At 32.3% G+C, this 19,990-nt stretch overlaps 1 protein-coding gene across 1 annotated transcript in view; it reads left to right on the top strand.

Moving 5' to 3' along the window:
- The window catches only part of EFCAB7 (EF-hand calcium binding domain 7), a 58,880-nt gene that overhangs the window by 2,818 nt on the left and 36,072 nt on the right, over positions 1–19,990 (top strand). Inside the window, exons 3-7 of the mRNA XM_057717476.1 lie at positions 5,219–5,430; positions 6,071–6,157; positions 6,719–6,914; positions 7,339–7,460; positions 16,849–16,990. Of these exons, the coding sequence (XP_057573459.1) occupies positions 5,219–5,430; positions 6,071–6,157; positions 6,719–6,914; positions 7,339–7,460; positions 16,849–16,990 (759 nt within the window). The remainder of the gene's footprint in view (positions 1–5,218; positions 5,431–6,070; positions 6,158–6,718; positions 6,915–7,338; positions 7,461–16,848; positions 16,991–19,990) is intronic.

Genomic DNA, 19,990 nt, shown 5'->3' with positions numbered 1-19,990 from the left:
ACTGCTGTACAGCAAAGTGACTCAGTTATACATACATATATATACACATATATATACACACATATTCTTTTTCATATTCTTTTTCATTGTGGTTTATCACAGGATATTGAATATAGTTCCCTGTTGTTTATCCATTCTATATATACCAGTTTGCATCTGCTAATCTCAAACTCCTACTCATTGTTGGCGTAAAAGAAATGCAACCGGTTTCTGTATGTTAAACTTGTATCCTGCTATCTTACTGAATTTGTTAATCAGTTCTAGTAGTTTTCATGTGGAGTCTTTAGGGTTTTCTATATATGGTATCATATCATCTGCATATAATGACAGTTTTACCTCTTCCCTTCCAACTTGGATACCTTTTATTTCTTTTTCTTGTCCAATTGCTGTGGATAGGACTTTCAATACTATGTTGAAAAGAAGTGGTGAGAGTGGGCATGCTTGTCTTGTTCCAGATTTTAGCAGAAAGGTTTTCAACTTTTCACCATTGAGTATTATATTGGCTATGGGTTTGTTATAAATAGTTTTTACTATTTTGAGATATGTTCCCTCTATACTCACTTTAGTAAGAGTTTTTATCATGAATGGATGTTGAGTTTTTTCAAATGCTTCTTCTGCATCTATTGAGATGATCATGTGGTTTTTTACTTTTGTTTATGTGGCGTATCATAAACAAAATGGATTGATTTGCATATGTTGAGCCATCCTTGTGAACTTGGAATGAATCCCACTTGGTCGTGGTGCATCTTTTTTATGTGTTGCTGGATTCGTTTTGCTAATATTTTGTCGAGAATTTTTGCATCGATATTCATCAAAGATATTGGCCTATAATTTCCTTTTTTGGTGATGTCTTTGTCTGGTTTTGGTATCAGGATGGTGGTGGCTTCATTGAATGTCCTTGGAAGTGTTCCCTCCTCTTTAACTTTTTGAAAGAGTTTGAGAAGGATTGGTATAAGTTCTTCTTTGTATGTTTGGTAGAATTCTCCTGTGAAGCCATCTGGTCCTGGACTTTTGTTTGTAGGGAGTTTTAAAATTACAGATTCTGTTACAATTTTAGTGATCCATCTGTTCAAATTATCTATTTCTTCCTGATTTAATTTTGCTGGGCTGTATGTTTCTAGAAATTTGTCCATTTCTTCTAGGTTGTCAAATTTGTTGGCATATGATTATTCATAGTATTCCCTTATTTTGTATTTCTGTGGTATCAGTTGTTATGTCTCCTTTTTCATTTCTTATTTTGTTTATTTATGTTCTCTCTTCTTCTTTGTGAGCCTGGCCAGAAGTTTGTCAGTCTTGTTTATCCTTTCAAAGAACCAGCTTTTGGTTTTATTGACTTTTTCTATTTTTTTAATCTCTATTTTATTTATTTCCTCTCTGATTTTTATTACTTCCTTCCTTCTGCTGACTTAAGGTTTTGTTTGTTCTTCTTTTTCTAGTTCTTTTAAGTGGTAGATTAGGTTGTTTATTGGAGATTTTTCTTGTGTTTTGAGGAAGGGCTGTATCGCTATGAACTTCCCTATAATAACTGCTTTTTCTGCATCCTATAGATTTTTTATGGTTGTGTTTTCCATTATATTTCAAACTCTTCTGGTGCAGATATCCCCCAAAACAGTGAATTTGGTCCTTAATAGGTGTGTCAAATGACTTGGAGGTCCTTAGTCTCGAGAGAGTGGTAAACAACAATACCAGATAATACTATACTCATGTCAGTTTCATCAGGCTAATAACTTTATAAGTAGAGAAATTGAGTTATTTTGCCAACTTTAGAAGCAGTTTCCTGAAATAAAAAGTCTGACATATTTTTGCAACAACAACTTGGATTTGTATGTAATAAGATATCTATTTGAGGAAATCCATTTTGGGAAATATAAAAATTGAAAGGATTAAAATTTGTATTTTACTATAAACTATAATTTTAGTTTTTTCTCTTTATTCTTTTGAAAATTGGCTGAGATCATGAATATACTAAGTTTAAAAGTTTAACATGCCTTCTGCTACTGTGGCTTTTGGTTTGTAAATTAATGAGTATATACTACTAAGGTGCTATTGGTCTTATTGAATTATCTAGGAGGATAATACAGTGTTTTATCTTTTCAACTTTTGGTTTTATGGTGGACTATTCTTTGTAAAATTGTAATGATTGACTTCACATAATCTAGATTTTTAAAAAACTGCGTGAACCAGTGATGTCTTTCTTAAACTTTTGTGGCTTTCGTCTATATCCTTCTGCCACCTATGCACATAACATGTGCTTTGACATTCCATTTCAAAATAGGATGAAGCAGTACCATTACCAGAACTTTAGAATTCCTTTTTTTCCCAACTTACAAATAATACAGGTATTATAAAGTCATGTCAAAGCTTAATGTAAACCTTGGCAAAAGATCAGTATTTTGGTGTAAACCTTTTAACATCTACAATTACATAGTGCTTTCACTGTTATTGGACTTAATAATGAGCTCCAACTAATTCTAAAATTAAAGATTAAAGTTAGGTTAGGGACTTCCTAGGTGGCGCAGTGGTTAAGAATCTGCCTACCAATGCAGCGGACACGGGTTCGAGCCCTGCTCTGGGAAGATTCCACATGCTGCGGAGCAACTAAGTCCATGTGCCACAACTGCAGAGCCTGTGCTCTAGAGCCCGTGAGCCACAACTATGGAGCCCGTGTGCTGCAACTATTGAAGCCCACGTGCCTAGAGCTCGTGCTCTGCAACAAGAGAAGCCAGCACAATGAGGAGCCTGTGCACCACAATGAAGAATAGCCTCCGCTTGCAGCAACTAGTGAAAGCCCATATGCAGCAATGAAAACCCAGTACAGCCAACAAATAAATAAAATAAATGAATAAATTAAAAAAAAAAAGAAATGATTTGAGGCAACTTAAAACAAAAATAAAGTTAGGTTAGTATTATGTACCTATTTCTTAGGTATAGGAATGTCTAGTTAATACATGTTTTGGCATAATTGATTTTATTCTGAGAAGGTTGTTTTTTTAAACAACTTAACAGTACATTTTACAAATATTTTGTTGTTGAAGATAGCAGCAAGCATTTGAGCTGCCACTTGTGGGAAGGAGTTACACATCTATCTTCCCAGAGCTGGACAGAAAATACCTTTTTTTTCACATGGACTTTTGCTTCAAATTACAACTTCATTTAGGTCCTACTTGTATTCCCAGATTTTAAATGGTGGAGGTTGGCTGGGGATGGAATCCTAAAACACATATGCCTTTTTTGTGATTCTCTTGATAGATGAATTAAAGAACTGTCCACTTATACACTAGGCAGAGTAGTTATCTTTTATTCTTAGGGCAGCGTGATAATTAGGGCCTTTGTCTACCTCCAAAATAAACCTGTGGAAGTTAAAAAAAACCATGTTATCTCCACTGTTATAAATTTCTACAAAAGCTTTCTAGGTGAATGGAAGATGGCAATTGCTATAGCTACAATTTTTGTTAACTCTGAGAGTCACCTCTAGTTGATGATCTTGTTTCTGTTTCTGTACAAAAGTTTTAAGTTATCTAGGTACAATGCACTGGCATAATCTGGAGGATGGGAACATTTATTTTAGTCCATGAACTTCTAATATGTTATTAACAATAAATATTGACCACAAGTAGCAATTTTATACTTCAGTTGTGGACTTCCTATTTAGATTATAAAAATTCTTAGGAACCAAGAAGCTTGTATTTTTAAAAATAAAAAATCAGATCATATTATTCTTGCATTCAATGAATGTTCAATATAATGGACTCACACAAGTCTGCATTTTATTGCCTTGATATGGTTTCTATTTCCTTGAGGATATTTCTTAAGTTAAATTGTTTTATGTATATTATTCCTTATTATGTTGTAGAATATGTAGATCAGGGATCCCCAACCCCCGGGCCCCAGTCCAGTAGCGGTCTGTGGCCTATTAGGAAGTGGGCCACACAGCAGGAGGTGAGTGGCGAGTGAGCCGATGAAGCTTCATCTGCTGCTTCCCATCTCTCTCCATCACTCTCATTACCACCTGAACCATCTCCACCCCCCATCCGTGGAAAAATTGTCTTCCATGAAACTAGTCCCTGGTGGCAAAAATGTTGGGGACAGCTTATCTAGATTATCAATTTTTAATGCTGATTGACAATACATAGATCTTGTGAAATCTCACCCAAGATAGTTGGAAATATCCAGTAGAAGGCTTTATCATAGAGGTTTGTAGCATAATTCAAGACAGTTATACCTTTTAAAATTCTGTTAGTCTGTGGTACTTAGGAAACATTATTGGATCATTTTAGATAGTGTTAGGATATTAATCTTAATATCTAGAGATTAGTCTATTTGCAAATTATCAGTTTACTCCTATTCGACTGTGCAAAATATCTGTAGTTGTTTAAATCCATTATATTTTAGTGTGGTATGACATGCAAATATACAGAGCCTTTCTCACATTATAATTCTTTGCCTCTCATATTGATAGTTGTAAGGGCATGGCTTTTAAAGTAGGAATGTCTTATAAATAACTGGTTATAGAACTATTTTTTAAATGTTCTGGTTAAAAATGAAAAGTAATTTGACCATTGCATCTCTGTAATAGACTTCTCTCAAAGTTTGTCGACATTCTTGATTTTTAGCAGGGCCGTAACTGCAAATAGGATACATTTTGTGCATATCATTTGGGATATGATTAATGTTCTTAAAACTCTCATAGCTGGCAATGATGAACATTTTAGATATCATGACTTGTCGACAGTAATATTCTCAAACTTATGATTTCATCATTTCATTAAGATATTGTTGAGCCAGAAAAAGTAATAATTTATGTTTTTTTCTCTATTCCTGTGTCCTCAAAAAATTGAGTGACTGTTTTTAATCTTTTTTTTTTCTCCAGGTACTCTTATGAGGTAAATCAGATATTAAATGTTAATTAATATCTGATTAAACATTAATTAGTATTTAATATTAATTAAACATTGTAAGTTGAGAACCAACTGCCAGAATAGGAAAACTCTAATTCTGGCATTAATATATTGAGAATCTGTAGCTGGTAACATATATGTATATTTATTTTTGAGTCAGACATACATTGATACCACTAGATTATCAACACCAAAGATAATGTATTGGTATCTGTGTACTTTTGTATAATATTGTAGTATATAAGACTTAAAGGAAAAAATACACTTAAATACCGATTTCAAATGTTACTGTAACAAATAACACTTGTTTCATTGGGCAGCTCTTCAGCATGCAGGAAGAAATCCATCCCAAAAGACCATTAATAAGTATTGGACTCCTCAAACTGCCAAACTGAATTTTGATGATTTTTGTATAATTTTAAGAAAGGAAAAACCTACTTCAAAAGCAGAGTTGCTAAAATCATTTAAGCAATTAGATGTAAATGATGATGGCTCTATTTTACACACTGATCTTTATAAACTTCTAACAAAGGTAAGATCTGTGAAACAGTTTTGTAATATGAGTATTTTGTAAAACAACTTGGAATCTTCCTTTCACTACCAAAGTCCACGTCAGAAATTACTATTTCACTGGCAGGTGAAATGAATCACATATAATATGTTGTTTGTAAAATACTTAAGGATCCTTCTGAATGAAAGGTGCTTTATAAATAAAAGATAAAGTATAAAATTGAGCCTATGTTATAATCCTCTTGTGCTCCTTTGTAATTCTTTCCTGCCGGAACTCTTTGTAAATCAGTGATAGGTTCATATGTGATAAGTAAAAGAGAACTAAAGTATAAATGAGATTCAGAACCATTCTGTTTCTTGGTACAACATGAGAAAGTATTGTTACTCTAAATTTAATAGTAGTTATTATTGAATCTATGATATATATTGTTGAAATTTAGTAAACTGAAATTCAGCACACATTTGTAAAATTTAATAAAATTGTGAAATTTTATTTCATATAGTAGATTCATTCTTGCTTGATATAATATTCATTCTGAGATTTTTTTAATGAAACCATATATTCAAACTTACTTGTAGAAAAGATTAAAATTAATTTCCATTCTCCCTTGCATAACAAAGTGATAGTCATGTTGCTTTAAAATAAATTCTTTTTTTTTCAGAGAGGTGAGAAGATGACTCGAGAAGAAGTAAATGCCATAATAAATTTGGCTGATGTAAATGCTGATGGCAGATTTGACTACATCAAGGTACATAAGCTCATTCTGATGTAACTTTGCTTACTGTACAGGAGAAGTATTTTTAAAGGGGCACATCTCTAAATATTGACAATGATATATACTATGTGCTAACTGTACTTCAAATTTAATCTCTCCAGTGCCACAATTATAATCTGATGGCTACATTAAAAATAATATAACCAGATTAAAATACATGTGCACACACACACATGCACACACACACAGACTCCTTTGAAATATGCCTTTTCTGGAGTGGAATAATCATAAAAATTATTTAGAACAAACGCAAGTCTACACGTCTTGTAAAAAAATAATAATAAATCACCTCTCTTTGTGTAACATTTTGTTTTCATTCAGGGTATGCCCTCCTCATTGAACCATGGCTGCATTTCACTAGGTCACTCGAGGGTGGTCAATCTGATTCAAGAAAATAAAATGAGTAACCTAGTTCAATAGGAAATATATTCCATCTATCAGTCTATCCCTTGCCTACTAATGTGCATTTTCTTTCTTCTCCCAAATGTATGATTGAATGTTTTACCCACTGGAATACTTTTTTGTTTCCTGTAGTTTTGTAAATTATATATGACAACCAGTGAACAATGTCTCAAAACTGCGCTAGAAAAATTGGAGGTTGACAGTAAACAGAGGCGTCAACAGTTTGGGAGCCACATGGAAGGGCCCCCTGAAAGGGACCCATCACCAGTACCAAAACTATCACCTAGAATCCTAAGAAAAACTGATCAGGAATCATTCTCAAATAAAGGTATTTACTTTTCTTGTTCAAGAATTAAGGATCATGTTTAGATAAATTTTTCCTTCCATCTTAGCTTACCAGTGAGAAAACAAATGAAAATCCAACTTTTGTTAGCTACCATTTCTGGACTCATTTAGGTATAAAAATCTGTTGAAGTAAAATATTATTATGGAACTTGGCTATGCTCATTAAATTTTATTAAAACTAAAATTTCAGGCTAAAGATGACATATTGAAATAAAGAATCTTATTAGTAGATCACAAATTAGGAGCCATTAAAGCCTGATAAATATAAAACTTTTGAGCTTATTTCAGTAGGAGGAACAAAGAAAATGAAATTAATACATCGTCCTTTCAAACTGTGCTATTTAGAAACAGGCTTCTTATTGACAGCTTTTCATAATGTGAGACTAAATAACTATTACTTGTCACAGGTGACACCAGGAGTTCTTTACTGGCAACAACTAGAAAATTCAAAACATCTGTTTCCTTCACGATTGCCATGGGTGCTAATAGTAACCGAAACTCAAAGTTAACTGAGCCAAACTCGATAAAGGTATAGTATTTGAAATCAATACATATGACTTTTTCTGAAAACAAATTTGACATTAAGTTTATTAATAACTGGTGTTTACAGAGAACAAGTAAAGTTTATGAAGTAATTCTTTGAGGTTTTTTGTGGATTGCAAACATTTCTACCTATAAGCCAGTTCTAATAAATTTAAAGCGAAAATGATGAATAAGAATATTATTAAAAGGTCTTCAGTTTAAAAATGATGACCTTCAGTTTTTGAACTTGATGAATAGATTATGCAATTATGTACTTTGCCAAGCAATTTTTTTGGTTTTGTTTAACAAAGACTTTTCATAGGTGTTTCTTATAAATAAATCATTCATTCCATATCAGTTCCTCTGAGAGAAAGACAGCAAAGTCACTTTGCTAAGTCAATATTTGTAGAGTGTTAATATTGATCTTCTTCCTTTGTTTTCTCTTTCTAGACTCAGCCTTTACTAGTTTTCTTTCAACAGAAAATAATAGCTACAGAAATATAAAACATTAACTGGAAACTGCTAGGATACATTAAAAATGTGTATCTAGGGACCTCTGTAAAAGGGGGAAAAATGGTTATGACCACATACTATAACTGCTGTTAGAAAACTGAACTGATTGTTCTCAAGAGCTACATTTTTGTTTCAAATAACAACTCTGTATTTGTTATTGAACTCTGAAGTCCCTTATATCTTTAAATTGCTAGACAGTGACATTTGTTCTATATTAAAATTTTAAAACATTATCTCCAAGGAATTTTGTTCAGACTGTTTAGGAATCTGTACACCCTAAGCAATTTGGTGGGCATGTCCAACATGTTCACACACAATATTTAGTGTTCCAACAATATTATTTCCCACCAATGGGAGCCTTCTGTATTTCCCAAATAAAGTGCTAATAAAATCAACTTAGTTAAATAGTTGTTGTTTATCTTATTGAAAAGTATACATAATTATAATTTTAGCCAGTAAAAAGAAAGATATAAATAAATATTAATATGGATTATATTAAAGTCATAATGAAATTTTGTTTCATGCTCTTATTAACGGGGCACATACCAGTACAGTTCCTTTAATTTAGTTCAGTTCAACAAATATTCATTAAAAAGGTAACACATGTGAGCTATTTTGCTTAGTGTAATGGGCCTTGAATTAAAAAAAAGAATTTCATTTCATTAATAAGAATATACCACGTTAGTATAGCATAGTATTTCATTTATTCAAGTATATGTATGTATGTATGTATGTATGTGTGCATGCCACACCACACAGCACAGCTTGTGGGTTCTTAGTTCCCCGACCAGCAGTTGAACCTGGGCCCTCACCAGTGAAAATTTGAAGTCCTAACCGCTGGACCGCCAGGGAATTCCCACAACAACAGATGTTTATTGAATGACTACTTTGTGTCAAGCACTGTTCTAGGGTGCTGATTAAAACCTTTGAATAGACAGACCTGTGTTTGAATTTTAGCTTTGTCACTTAATAACTGGTGACCTTTGGTAAGTTAGTCAGCAGCCCTTTTGAGTTTTAGTTTCCTTATCTATATATTGGGAATAATTATATTTAGTGTGTTTTTGAAAGATCTGAATCATCTAACATATATAAACCCGAACCATTTAGCACAATGCCAGGGACATAGTTTTATTTTCATAAATAATATTGTTGTTAACATTATTATGGAACTAAGAAATTACTGTAGGTCTTGTATATGGGAATGACATGATGAAAGTATAGTTTAATAAAAGTTATTCTACTATTGTATTGTATATTGTGTATGGAGGCTTCAAATTAAGGAGACTATTGAGAGGCTGATAGAGTTATCCAGATATAAAGTCAGGACAGCTAAGCCAAGGGTGGTACCTGAACACAGTAAGGAAGGGACAGCTCTGATACACAATTCCAAAATTAATCTGTAGGCCATAGTGATTGTATAACAAAGACTGAAGTTTTGCATCTAAAACATCAAGAGCAAGGAAAGATACTGACGATAATTAGGAATTAGGTAAAAGGTAGTATGAGAATTTAATGATTAAAAGAAGATGGCATGCTGTCAGCTCACAAATTCTGTGACCTTCATATAAAATTTAATGTCTTTTAGAAATACTTCATAGCTTTCATATTACTTACCTGACTTTTTATGTCCTTTTTCTAATTTTGATATTGCCCACTGTTTTGTACTCTCCAATATTTCTTAGATGAGCTGAAATGATTTTTTTTTTTAAATCTGTGATCCTTTTGTAATTCAGCAGAATTCAGTTCCTTATTTGCACTTTAGTTTGAAGTTATTTTTTTTAATTTCTTAAATTTTATATATTTCTTAAGTTTCACAATAACTCTAAGAAGTACTTGGTTAGGAATATAGTTATTATAGAATTTGTTTTAATTGAGTTAGATAGAATGTTACTAAAAAATTATTAAATTAATTTTCTTCAAATACTTTAAATCTATTTTAAACAAGTTTGGGTACCTCAATCATGTGGAGTGAAGAAGTATGGAATTGGGACAGAAAAGAAGGGTCTTTTCAGAAAGTAGAAAATTATTGTAATGGGGTAGGCAAAAGCCAGATTTTAAACCACAAATCCACACAAGTGGTAAAAGACCTGAATGACAGGAAGGAAATATGACCTTCATAGGGACTATACATGTGTTACCTTCTGTATAACACCTGTAGGTACTGTATCACTATTCTTTTTTTAATCCTGAATTCTATTCATTTACTTAGATTTTAATGTACAAGGAGTATCAGAAATTTTTCTTTGAGAGAAATATACCTTCAGTTGCCAGTCATGACTAAAATCAGAGAGAGCCATGAGTTGTGAGCTCCAGAGATGCAATACTATATCCAGATTCCTAGTTAGAATATGCCTACGTGTATTTTACATATATATGTGTTGCATAACATATACAACATACATGTTATATATGAATATGTTGTGTAATATGTAGGTTAAATATGTCTATATATGTGAAACAATATAAATATAAACATTTTAAACTTGAAGTGGTTGTCTAACTTAATTTTTGTGAAGGCCCCAAATAATAATTTTCTTACAGAAGTCTCTCATTTTCAAAGTATTGATCAATTATTAACTTGTCAATTAGGTGGGCAATCCATATCAAATTTTCCCCTTATAAATCATCTATTTAACCTCTCATTTTTAAGTATGTACAGTTTATAAGTCTTTAATAACAAAAAGTTCAGTAGCAGTCTGTTTACCTACTTCTCTTAACAAAAAGCAAATAGCCTTCTAATAATGTGACATAGGATATCTTTATTAAAAACAACAGTGATGATGATGATGATGGTGATGATGACATATAAGTTCCTCCTTTGACTAAGTTTATGGCATATCTACTGCTTAATAATTCTATCTCACCTAAAACTTTAGTAATACAGAATTGTATGTCAAAACAAATCATGTTCTCTGCAGTGTTCCAAGAAAAATGTAACTTTGCTGATATATTTAAGTTTTTGATAGCTAGACTTTTCACCTTTACTATTTTTAATTTATGCTTTTAAGCATTTCCTTATACATTGTGTATGAAAATAAATAATATTTGTATATGACCAATGAATTAACAGTTCCTTTTCCTTTTATATGAATTTACTTAATTGGTAGAATATAGCACCACCTTATGCCCTGTATAGGAATTACAAGCTACTATTTTACAACATTTCTGCTTTATATTGTCAAAAATTATATCATATATGGAATTTCTTATTCTATCATCTAAGAATTTTTTTTAAAAACTCAACCTTCTTTCATTTTTCTAATAATACACAAACTGTCAGCTTAATCTATAATCCTTTCAAATTGATTTATTTGAATGAGCCAGCCCATTTGTCAGTACTTTTTTTCTTTTAATTCATAACATTTTAGTCTAGGTCCTAGAGAAAAAGCTTCGTGTGATTGAAAGTCTATTTGTTTTAAAAGAAATTTGGGGTTGAATGAGCATTGTGTGTTTAGTAACTGTGACAGATCTTAAAAATTAGAATTATTCCTTTTAAACAAGGAGCTACAAATTTTCCTAGTGGTGCTATTTAGTATTCAAAGTAATCTGATTATCACGTTGAAATTTGGCTGATGTATATAATGTGGCATTTGTCTTTCTTCTATTTTATAATAGCTGTCGTCTTACCATTTTCCAGCTTTATTAACCATGTGTTATATTCAGATTGATTGTCTTTCAAAGAAACTTGTGAATTCCTTTCTACCTGTACCTTTTCTAGAATTAGAACTTAGGAAGGACCTCTAATAAATATACATAATTCACCCCCAAGCTAAATTTTGTAAAAGCATCTCCTGTCAGCCAGAAATACCACAAGCACATGAAAAAATTCTTCCATCTTTGAGTTTCCCAAATGCCACAAGTTCTGTTCACTATCAGTGTACCAGGCAAAGTGCATTGTTCTTTAGTTTCATTTAAAAACATTTTTTAACTGGGAGGTAGGAGACTGCTATACCCATGATTCCAATACAAATTTAAGAAATTTTTTAGCTACTAAAATCTACATTTTTTAAGTAAGAAAACCAAATAATTATGTTTATCTTAACACTTCAGTATATGTATAATTCTGAATGATAATGCATTATCATACTTATAATAATTTTATAAACATGAAGTTTCTTTAAATATTAGCTTTAAGAAATCTTGGCAGATATTTAAGTGTGAAAAAAAAGAATTTTGAATATAGCTGGTAGTTTGAAGAGAAAATAAGAATACCTAGGTTCAAGTCTGGTTCTGCAATCAATGAGAATTATGAATTAAGCATATCACTTTATTTTTTAGACTTTCATCAGTCAAAAGAGAAGTCTGCACTGAATTGCTTTTTAGACTTCTACCTTTAATATTCTGTAATTCTAAAATACTGTCCTTTACCATTCCAGTTGGGTAAATATATAAAAATATTCATAAATTATATTGGATTAAATTCCATCTAATAATGGTATAGTCAAAATTGATTGAAAGAAAAATATTTTAAATGTTTTCCATCTAATGTCAGAATCTTAGTTCAAATTGTCTCAAAGGGTAACTTCTCTAAATTCCACTTGAGTGTGTCTTTCCTTTCTTATCTGTGGCAGTCATCATCATCCAAGGTCATGTTGATTATGTTAAGGACAATTGGCTTTGAGGTAATGTCAACATCTGTTGTTAGTCCATAATATATTCCCATCCAAGGGATTTACAGGGAGGCTAAATGAACGTCTGTACATATTCTTACTCATCATTAATAGCTGAATGTGAACTTCTGACTGAAGCCCAACTTTGAACCTCACTATGTTATAAAATTTTGAATTTAGAACCCTAAGTATATTTTATTTTTATTTTTTTAATTTTTAGAGAAATTTTATTGAGGTATAATTGACATACTATAAACTGCATATATTTAAAGTGTACAATTTGATTTTTTTTATTAGTAATGTGTATATGTCAATCCCAATCTCCCAATTCATCCTAGCCCAACCCCCCGCTTCCCCCGCTTGGTGTCCATATGTATATTTTCTTTTAGAAACATGATTTAATGGTAAAAGTTTTGATCCAGGAGTCTTAGACTCTACACCTAATATTTCTACAAACTCCTTGTATAATTCTGAACCCATATAACCTCTGGGTATCTCAATATGTCTGTTTATTAAAGTGACTACTTTATATCTACCCCATATTGCCTCATAGGGATGTTATTGAAATATCATATATAATGACTTGTTTGTGTCATGGGCAATACACTTGTGAAGATGAATTCCAGTAATTTAAGGTCACATTTTAATTTCTCAGAACTAAAAGCACGTATATCTTTTATACCCCAAAGGTGTGACAGTGCATGTGACTGATGACTGACTGAAAGCTTGAGTAATAGTTTAGCAATATGTAATTTCTTAAAATTCAGTGTAAGAAGAAATCTCCAAAGAAAAGATGAATATAAAAATGGAAAACTTACATAATTGAAAAATAACCAAAACTAAAATTAAAGGAAGTAGAGAAAATACATGCATCAAAGTTTACAAAGGTGATTAATATCTAAAATAGTCAAAATAATTTATCAAAATGTGTGAGAAAAATACAAAGTCTGCAATAGATCTATGACAATAGGAGATAGATAAATAGGCAGTTCACACGAAAGGAGACAAAATAATAAACACATGGGGAAATGTTCAACCTTGCTAGTAATTAGAGAAATTAATGCAAAAATCATTACAATACTATTTTAATTTATATATTTTTTGCATTAATATAAATTATTGTGAAAATCATTAACAATACCATATGCAAAAATACATAGAATCCTATGATGAATATTTTATGTACTTACACCTAGCTTAAGAAAGCATCCCCAACCACTAACTAGTTTTTTTAATGGTAACACTACTGACCAAGTTATGGTAATGACAAATTATCACATTATACACCATTGGTGGTATTGTAAAATTGCGTCAGTGTTTTATAAAGGGGTATGGAACATAGGTCATTAGCCTTAAAAATACAATATTTTTTGCTTAGAAATTCTTCTAAAGGGTATTATTCATCAGAAGAAAAACATTTAGACAAAATAGTATTCATTTTATAATTATCTATACTGAGGAGAAATTGGAAATGACATACATGTCCAACCCTTTAGAAACAGTTAGGTAAGTAATGGTATACCAAGTCAACAGATAATAATAGAAATAGTTAAATTGAAAATTTGAATATTGCTTAGCAAAATTTTTTTATTGTGCTAAAAGATACATTATATAAACTTTACCATTTTAACCATTTTTGAGTATGAGTCTATGGCCTTAAATACATTTGTGTTGTTGTCAGACCATTACCACCATCCATCTCCAGAACTTTTTCATCATCCCCATTTGAAATTTTGTACGCATTAAACAATAACTCCTCATTTCCTCCTCCTCTCAGCTCCTGGCAACCACCGTTCTACTTTCTGTCTCTGAATTTAACCATCCTAGGTACTTCATATCAGTGGAAGCATACAGTATTTGCCCTTTGCTTTTGGTCTGGCTTACTTCACTTAGCATGATGTCTCAAGGTTCATCCATGTGTAGCATGTGTCAGAATTTCATTCCTTTTTAAGGCTGAATGATGTCCCTTAGTAGGTATATACACCATATTTTGTTTATCCATTTATTTGTCAATGGACATTTATATATTTGAATCTTTGCTTTCTATTCTTTTGGGTATATACCCAGAAGTGGAATTGCTGGATCATATGGTAATTCTGTGTTTAATTTTTGAGAAGGAACTGTCAAACCGTTTCCGCAGTGGCTTCATCATTTTACATTCCTACCAGTAATGCACAAGAGTTCCAGTTTCTCCACATCCTTGTCAGCACCTGTTATTTTCTGTTTTTTTGTTTGTTTGTTTATAGCCATCCTACTGGGTGTGAGGTAACTCATTGGGGTTTTGATCCGCATTTCTCTAATGATAATGCTGAGCATCTTTTCATGTGCTTATTGGCCATCTGTGTATCTTCTTTGGAGCAATATCTATTCAAGTTCTATGGCCATTTTTAACTGCTTTTTTTTTTTTTAATTTTGTTGTTGTTGAGTTGTAGGAGTTTTTAGCATAATCTGGATATTACTCCATTTTCAGATATATGGTTTGCAGATTTTTTTTTCCCACTATGTGGGTTGTCTTTTCACTGTATTGATAGTGTCCTTTGATGCACAAAGGATTTTTAATTTTGATAAATTCAGTTTATATTTTCTTTTGTTGCCTATACTTTTGGAATGTCAGTATCCAAGAAATCATTGCCAAATCTAATGTCATGAAGCTTTCCCCCTTCATTTTCTTCTCAGAGTTTTGTAGTTTTAATACTTAGACTTAGGTCTTAGATCCATTTTGTGTTAATTTTTAGTACATAGTATAAGGTAAGGGTTCAAATTGCTAATTTTGCACAGGCATATCCAGTTTTCCCAGCCCCACCTGTTGAAATGTGAATTGTCTTGGCACCCTTGTTGGAAATCGTTTGACCATATTTGTGAGAGTTATTTCTGGTACATCTATTCTGTTCCATTGGTCTATGTATTTGTCTTCATGTCAGCATCACACTGTGTTGATTAATGTATTTAGCTTTGTAGTAAAAGCAGGAAATGTGAGTTCTTCAACTTTGTTCCTTTTCATTAGCACAATGTTTCAGATATAACATTAAATGAAAAAGGCAGAACATAAAATATGTTAATTAGAGTGTAAAAAAATAAGTTTTTATATAAGGCCATTATTAGGAATGATTATGTAAGAATCAAGCTAGGGTGGTAGAACTATAGGGACTTTTTTCCCTTATTTTTAAATTTCTAATTTTAGATGCAATTTGGTACTAAGAAAATAATATAAAATATAAATGTAATTATAATTTACATAATAGAAAAATAGTGTGTAAGTATATGTTAAGATAATTTAGCCTTTAAAAAAGTAAGATATCAATATCAATGTAAATAATGTTTGTTCTTCACTTTTCAGTGCCATAATAAATCCTTCTATAATGGATTAATAATATTTTTGATATTATTGTTACACAGCTAATGCATACTTTTTCAGTTGTTATCTTAATATTATTGAAGCCTTGAGCTTGTTATCTAAATATACTTACAGATAATTTTTCACAATCATCCTTTATAAAGTCACTTCAAAACCTTATTAATATTCTACTTTTGGAAGTCATTAGGAGTGAAACAGAAATATGTCTTACAGGTAGGGAGGCCTACTAATGATAAAGTGGAAAGCATTTTTGCTCATATCTATGGTAATGGGACAATTTCTCATACCTTCAACAAAGAATCCTTTACTTTCTCTATAAGGTGCCATCTTCAAGTAAAACTTTTTATGAATTTCTAGTTATGAGATCCCATATAAACATATTGGTTTGGAACTAGGAGAAGGAATTTGAGACCAAGAGATAGTAGAGCTAATTTATAGAGAGGTCTTTCTCAAAACTGGTATTTATCAGCATTTTGCTGTAGCTGTGAGACTAATTCAGTCTTTTAGTTACCTAGACTTGAAAGAATTATTTTGGTTGTCACATACTTTATATTTTAAATATAAAGTCCTTCCGCTTTTTCTTTCAACAGATCAGTTTTAACAGTCCTTACTTCTTCATTCTTAGTATGCTCTAAGCACTAATTTCACCCTGATTATTGCAGCATATGTCTTTATTACTTTGTTTCAGTACTTCTCCAACTCTCATGAACTGTATTTTTCATATTTCTCCTCTCCATTATATCTTTTCCTAACTTTTTGTTATCTAAACACTACCTCTTAATGACATCACAAATTCCTGGAGGGCATTGGCTCTAGCTGACATTTCTTTTATATCTTCCCTAGGTTTTTCCTTATTGCTGTGCATGCTGGAAACTTGTAATAAATATTGTTTGAAAAAGTTTTTTCCTTCATTTCAGGAGTGGCAATGTGTACAATCAAAAGGTTGCTTTTTCTTAGAAGAAGATGGTGGAATCATTAGTCATCAATACAGGATGCAAATAGCTCAGAGATCCCTGGTTTATCTAACAATTAAGCCATTAAACCTCAGTCAAGCTGAAGGCAAGTTTAAATTTTCTGTTTTTTTAAAAAAAATACCAATTTATGCCCGCTTTGAAAATACTTATGTAAGTATTTGATGGTTCTAGTTAGTGAAGAAAATGATCTGCCTAAGAATCATGTGATTACATACATTTAAAGAAAGTTGTTTACACATTGACTGTGTTGTCATATTATGCAAAGAAAGTAGATTGTTTTTGTACATGTTTAAAGTATTTTAATTTATTTAAAAACAAGAACAAAATGTTACCTGGTTTCCTTTTGACATAGAATTAACTTTTTATCTGCTAATTAATCCTTAGCTTTTTACATTTATCAATTTTTAAAATGAATATGCATGAGAACTTCTATAGGAGCATAATTTGGGACAAATATGAACTGCAAGTATTTTTGAATACCTTCAAAAGTCCTATGTCATATGACTTAGACAATCCTTATTAATAATTTTTGTATCCATGGTAATATTCTTTTTCTGTACACCAATTCTAGATAAAAATCAATAATTTCCTAGTGTCTACAGTGGTTATTACATAATTTTTAATCAGTGAAAAATGGCTATGTGGGTGCTTTCCCTAGATATCCTTTTAATGTTGAGTGTCCTAAATATCAACCGTTATTTTCCTTTTATTGTATTTACATATAAACATCTTCTTACTAGAAGATTCTTCCCCACTTACATTATTTTTCCCTCCTAAAGTAAAGATTCTATAGGTTTTCACTGTATATCTTGTAGGACACTTAAAACATTTGGTAGTTGTTACTTTTAAATGACAATTACAGTAGTCATTTTTCAGATAAAAGTGTCAAGATAAGTCTGCAAATTCAAGGTAGTTGTTTATTCTCTGTATTCTTATGAATAAATTTTTTTTCATTTATTTATCGAATATTTATTGAGGACCTTGTAAACCAAGTATCATTTTAGGTGCTTAAGATACATAGAGTGCAAAAAATATAAAATCTCTGCCCTTATTAATTTACATTCTAGTGGAGAAAATAAACAATAAATAATAAACATAGTAAGTAGTAAATGACATGGTATGTTAGAAGGTGATAAGTGCTATGGGAAAAACATAGAGGAAAAGGGGCATTGTGAATGCTGAGGGAATATGAGTTGCCATTGAAAGGGAGTAGTCAGTGTATGCTTCATTAGAAGTTGACATTTGAGCAGATTTTGAAAAGGGGGTATTATTAACTGCTGTGTAACAAACTACCCCTTAAGACAATTAAACATTTGTTTGCTCATGAGCAGGCCTGCTGGACAGTTCTTTTGGTCTGAGCTGGCCTTGGCTTTTCTCTATAGGGCTCACTCATGCATCTGTGATCAGCTGCAGGTTAGCTGGTGGCCAGCTTTAATTGATCTTGGCTGGGCTCTTTCCTTTGCATGGATCTTAGAGATCCATGCAACTTGATTCTGCCTTGTATAGTCTCTTATCCTCTAGTAAGTTAGCCTGGACTTGTTCTTATGGTATAACAGGAATCTGAGAGAGAAAGCAGAAGCACCATAGGCCTGGGCTCAGAACCGGCACTTTACTTCTGTCACATTCTGTTGTGCACAGCAAGTCAGAATGCAAGTACAGATTTATAAGGTGAAGAAAGAGATTTGATCTCTTAATGGCAGAGCTGCAAAGTCACATTGCAAAGGGCGGTGGATACAGAGAGGGACAGCCATTTTTGCTGTCTTCCACAGGAGGCAAGGGGGTAAGTTTTGTGGACATAGGGGTGGTGGAAAGAATGGGTGAAGATTGGAGAAAGGGGCAAGTAGAGGGAATCCTCTCTTCAGAGGCTCTGAGGTGAGAGTGTTCCTGGTGTTAGAAGAACAACAAGGTAGCTAGAGTGGCTATATTGAAGTAAGTAAGGAGAGAGTGGTAGGAGATGAAGACAGGGAGAAATAAGGACAAAATCAGGTAGAGTTTTATTTTGTCTTGTTTTTTTGCCATAATGAGAACTTGGACTTTTACTCTGAGAGAAAAGAGGAACCCTTAGGAGGCTGCCATCAAGAATTTCTCTTCATCTTCGATTTTCAGTACTTTGAATATGTGTCTTGGTGTTTCTTGTTGATGCTGTTTTTGAGTTTGGGGGAGGTTTTTGGTTTTTTTTTTTTTTTTGGTTGTTTGTGTTTATTTTTTTGGTATTTATCCTACTAAGGGCTCTCTGAGTTTCTTGGATTTATGGCTTGTTGTCTATCATTATTTTTAGAAAATTTTCCATCTTTATTTCTTCTGCTCTCTCTCTTCTTCCACTTCATGCCTCACATCTTGTTCTCCTCTGCGCCACCACGGATAAGCCAGTGTTTGCATCTCATCTCTCCTTGGAAGGGTCTGTCTTTCCTTGGATTTCAGGCTGCTTGGTTGTCCTGTGACCTCAGCTCTGATGGGTTCAAGAAATGTTATGATTTTGTAGTCCATACATTTTTTTTTCTTATTATTAGGGTGGAAGCAATATTCTTCCAACTTTCAACTCCGTTAGAGGATTTTGAGTAGAGATAGAACATAATCTGACTCACTTTAACAAGAGCAGTCAGGTTGCTGTATTGAAAATAGATTGAAGGGTACTCAGGAGAAAGCAAGGAGTCCAGCTAGGACTCCATTGCAGAATTCTAGGAGGGGACTGGTGTTGCTTTGAACTGATGTGTAGAGGGGATAAGCAGTAGAGATTCTGGATATATTTTGAAGGTCAAACCATAGCATTTCCTGAGGCTTGGTTATGATACATGAGAGAAGGAAAAAGTTAAAGGTGATTCTAGGATTTTGGGTTTGAGCAACTGAAAGGAATGAGTGACTCTTACCTGAGATAGCGAAGAGTATAGATGAACAGTGTTTTTTTTTTTCAGGTGTTTGTGAAGGCTAGCTTTAGACATAGAAATCCAAGTGGAAATGTCAAATAGGCAGTTAGATATATGGGTTTAATGTTCAGAGGAAAGATCCTAGCAAGAGATACAAATTTTGGAATTAACAGCATATAGATGTTGTCTAACATCTCTTCCTCCTGTGCTTCTTTATAGGT

This window comes from Hippopotamus amphibius, chromosome 1, assembly GCF_030028045.1.
Source record: "Hippopotamus amphibius kiboko isolate mHipAmp2 chromosome 1, mHipAmp2.hap2, whole genome shotgun sequence".
Classification (NCBI taxonomy): Eukaryota; Metazoa; Chordata; class Mammalia; order Artiodactyla; family Hippopotamidae; genus Hippopotamus; species Hippopotamus amphibius.
This window is presented reverse-complemented; position numbering and strand designations above follow the sequence as displayed.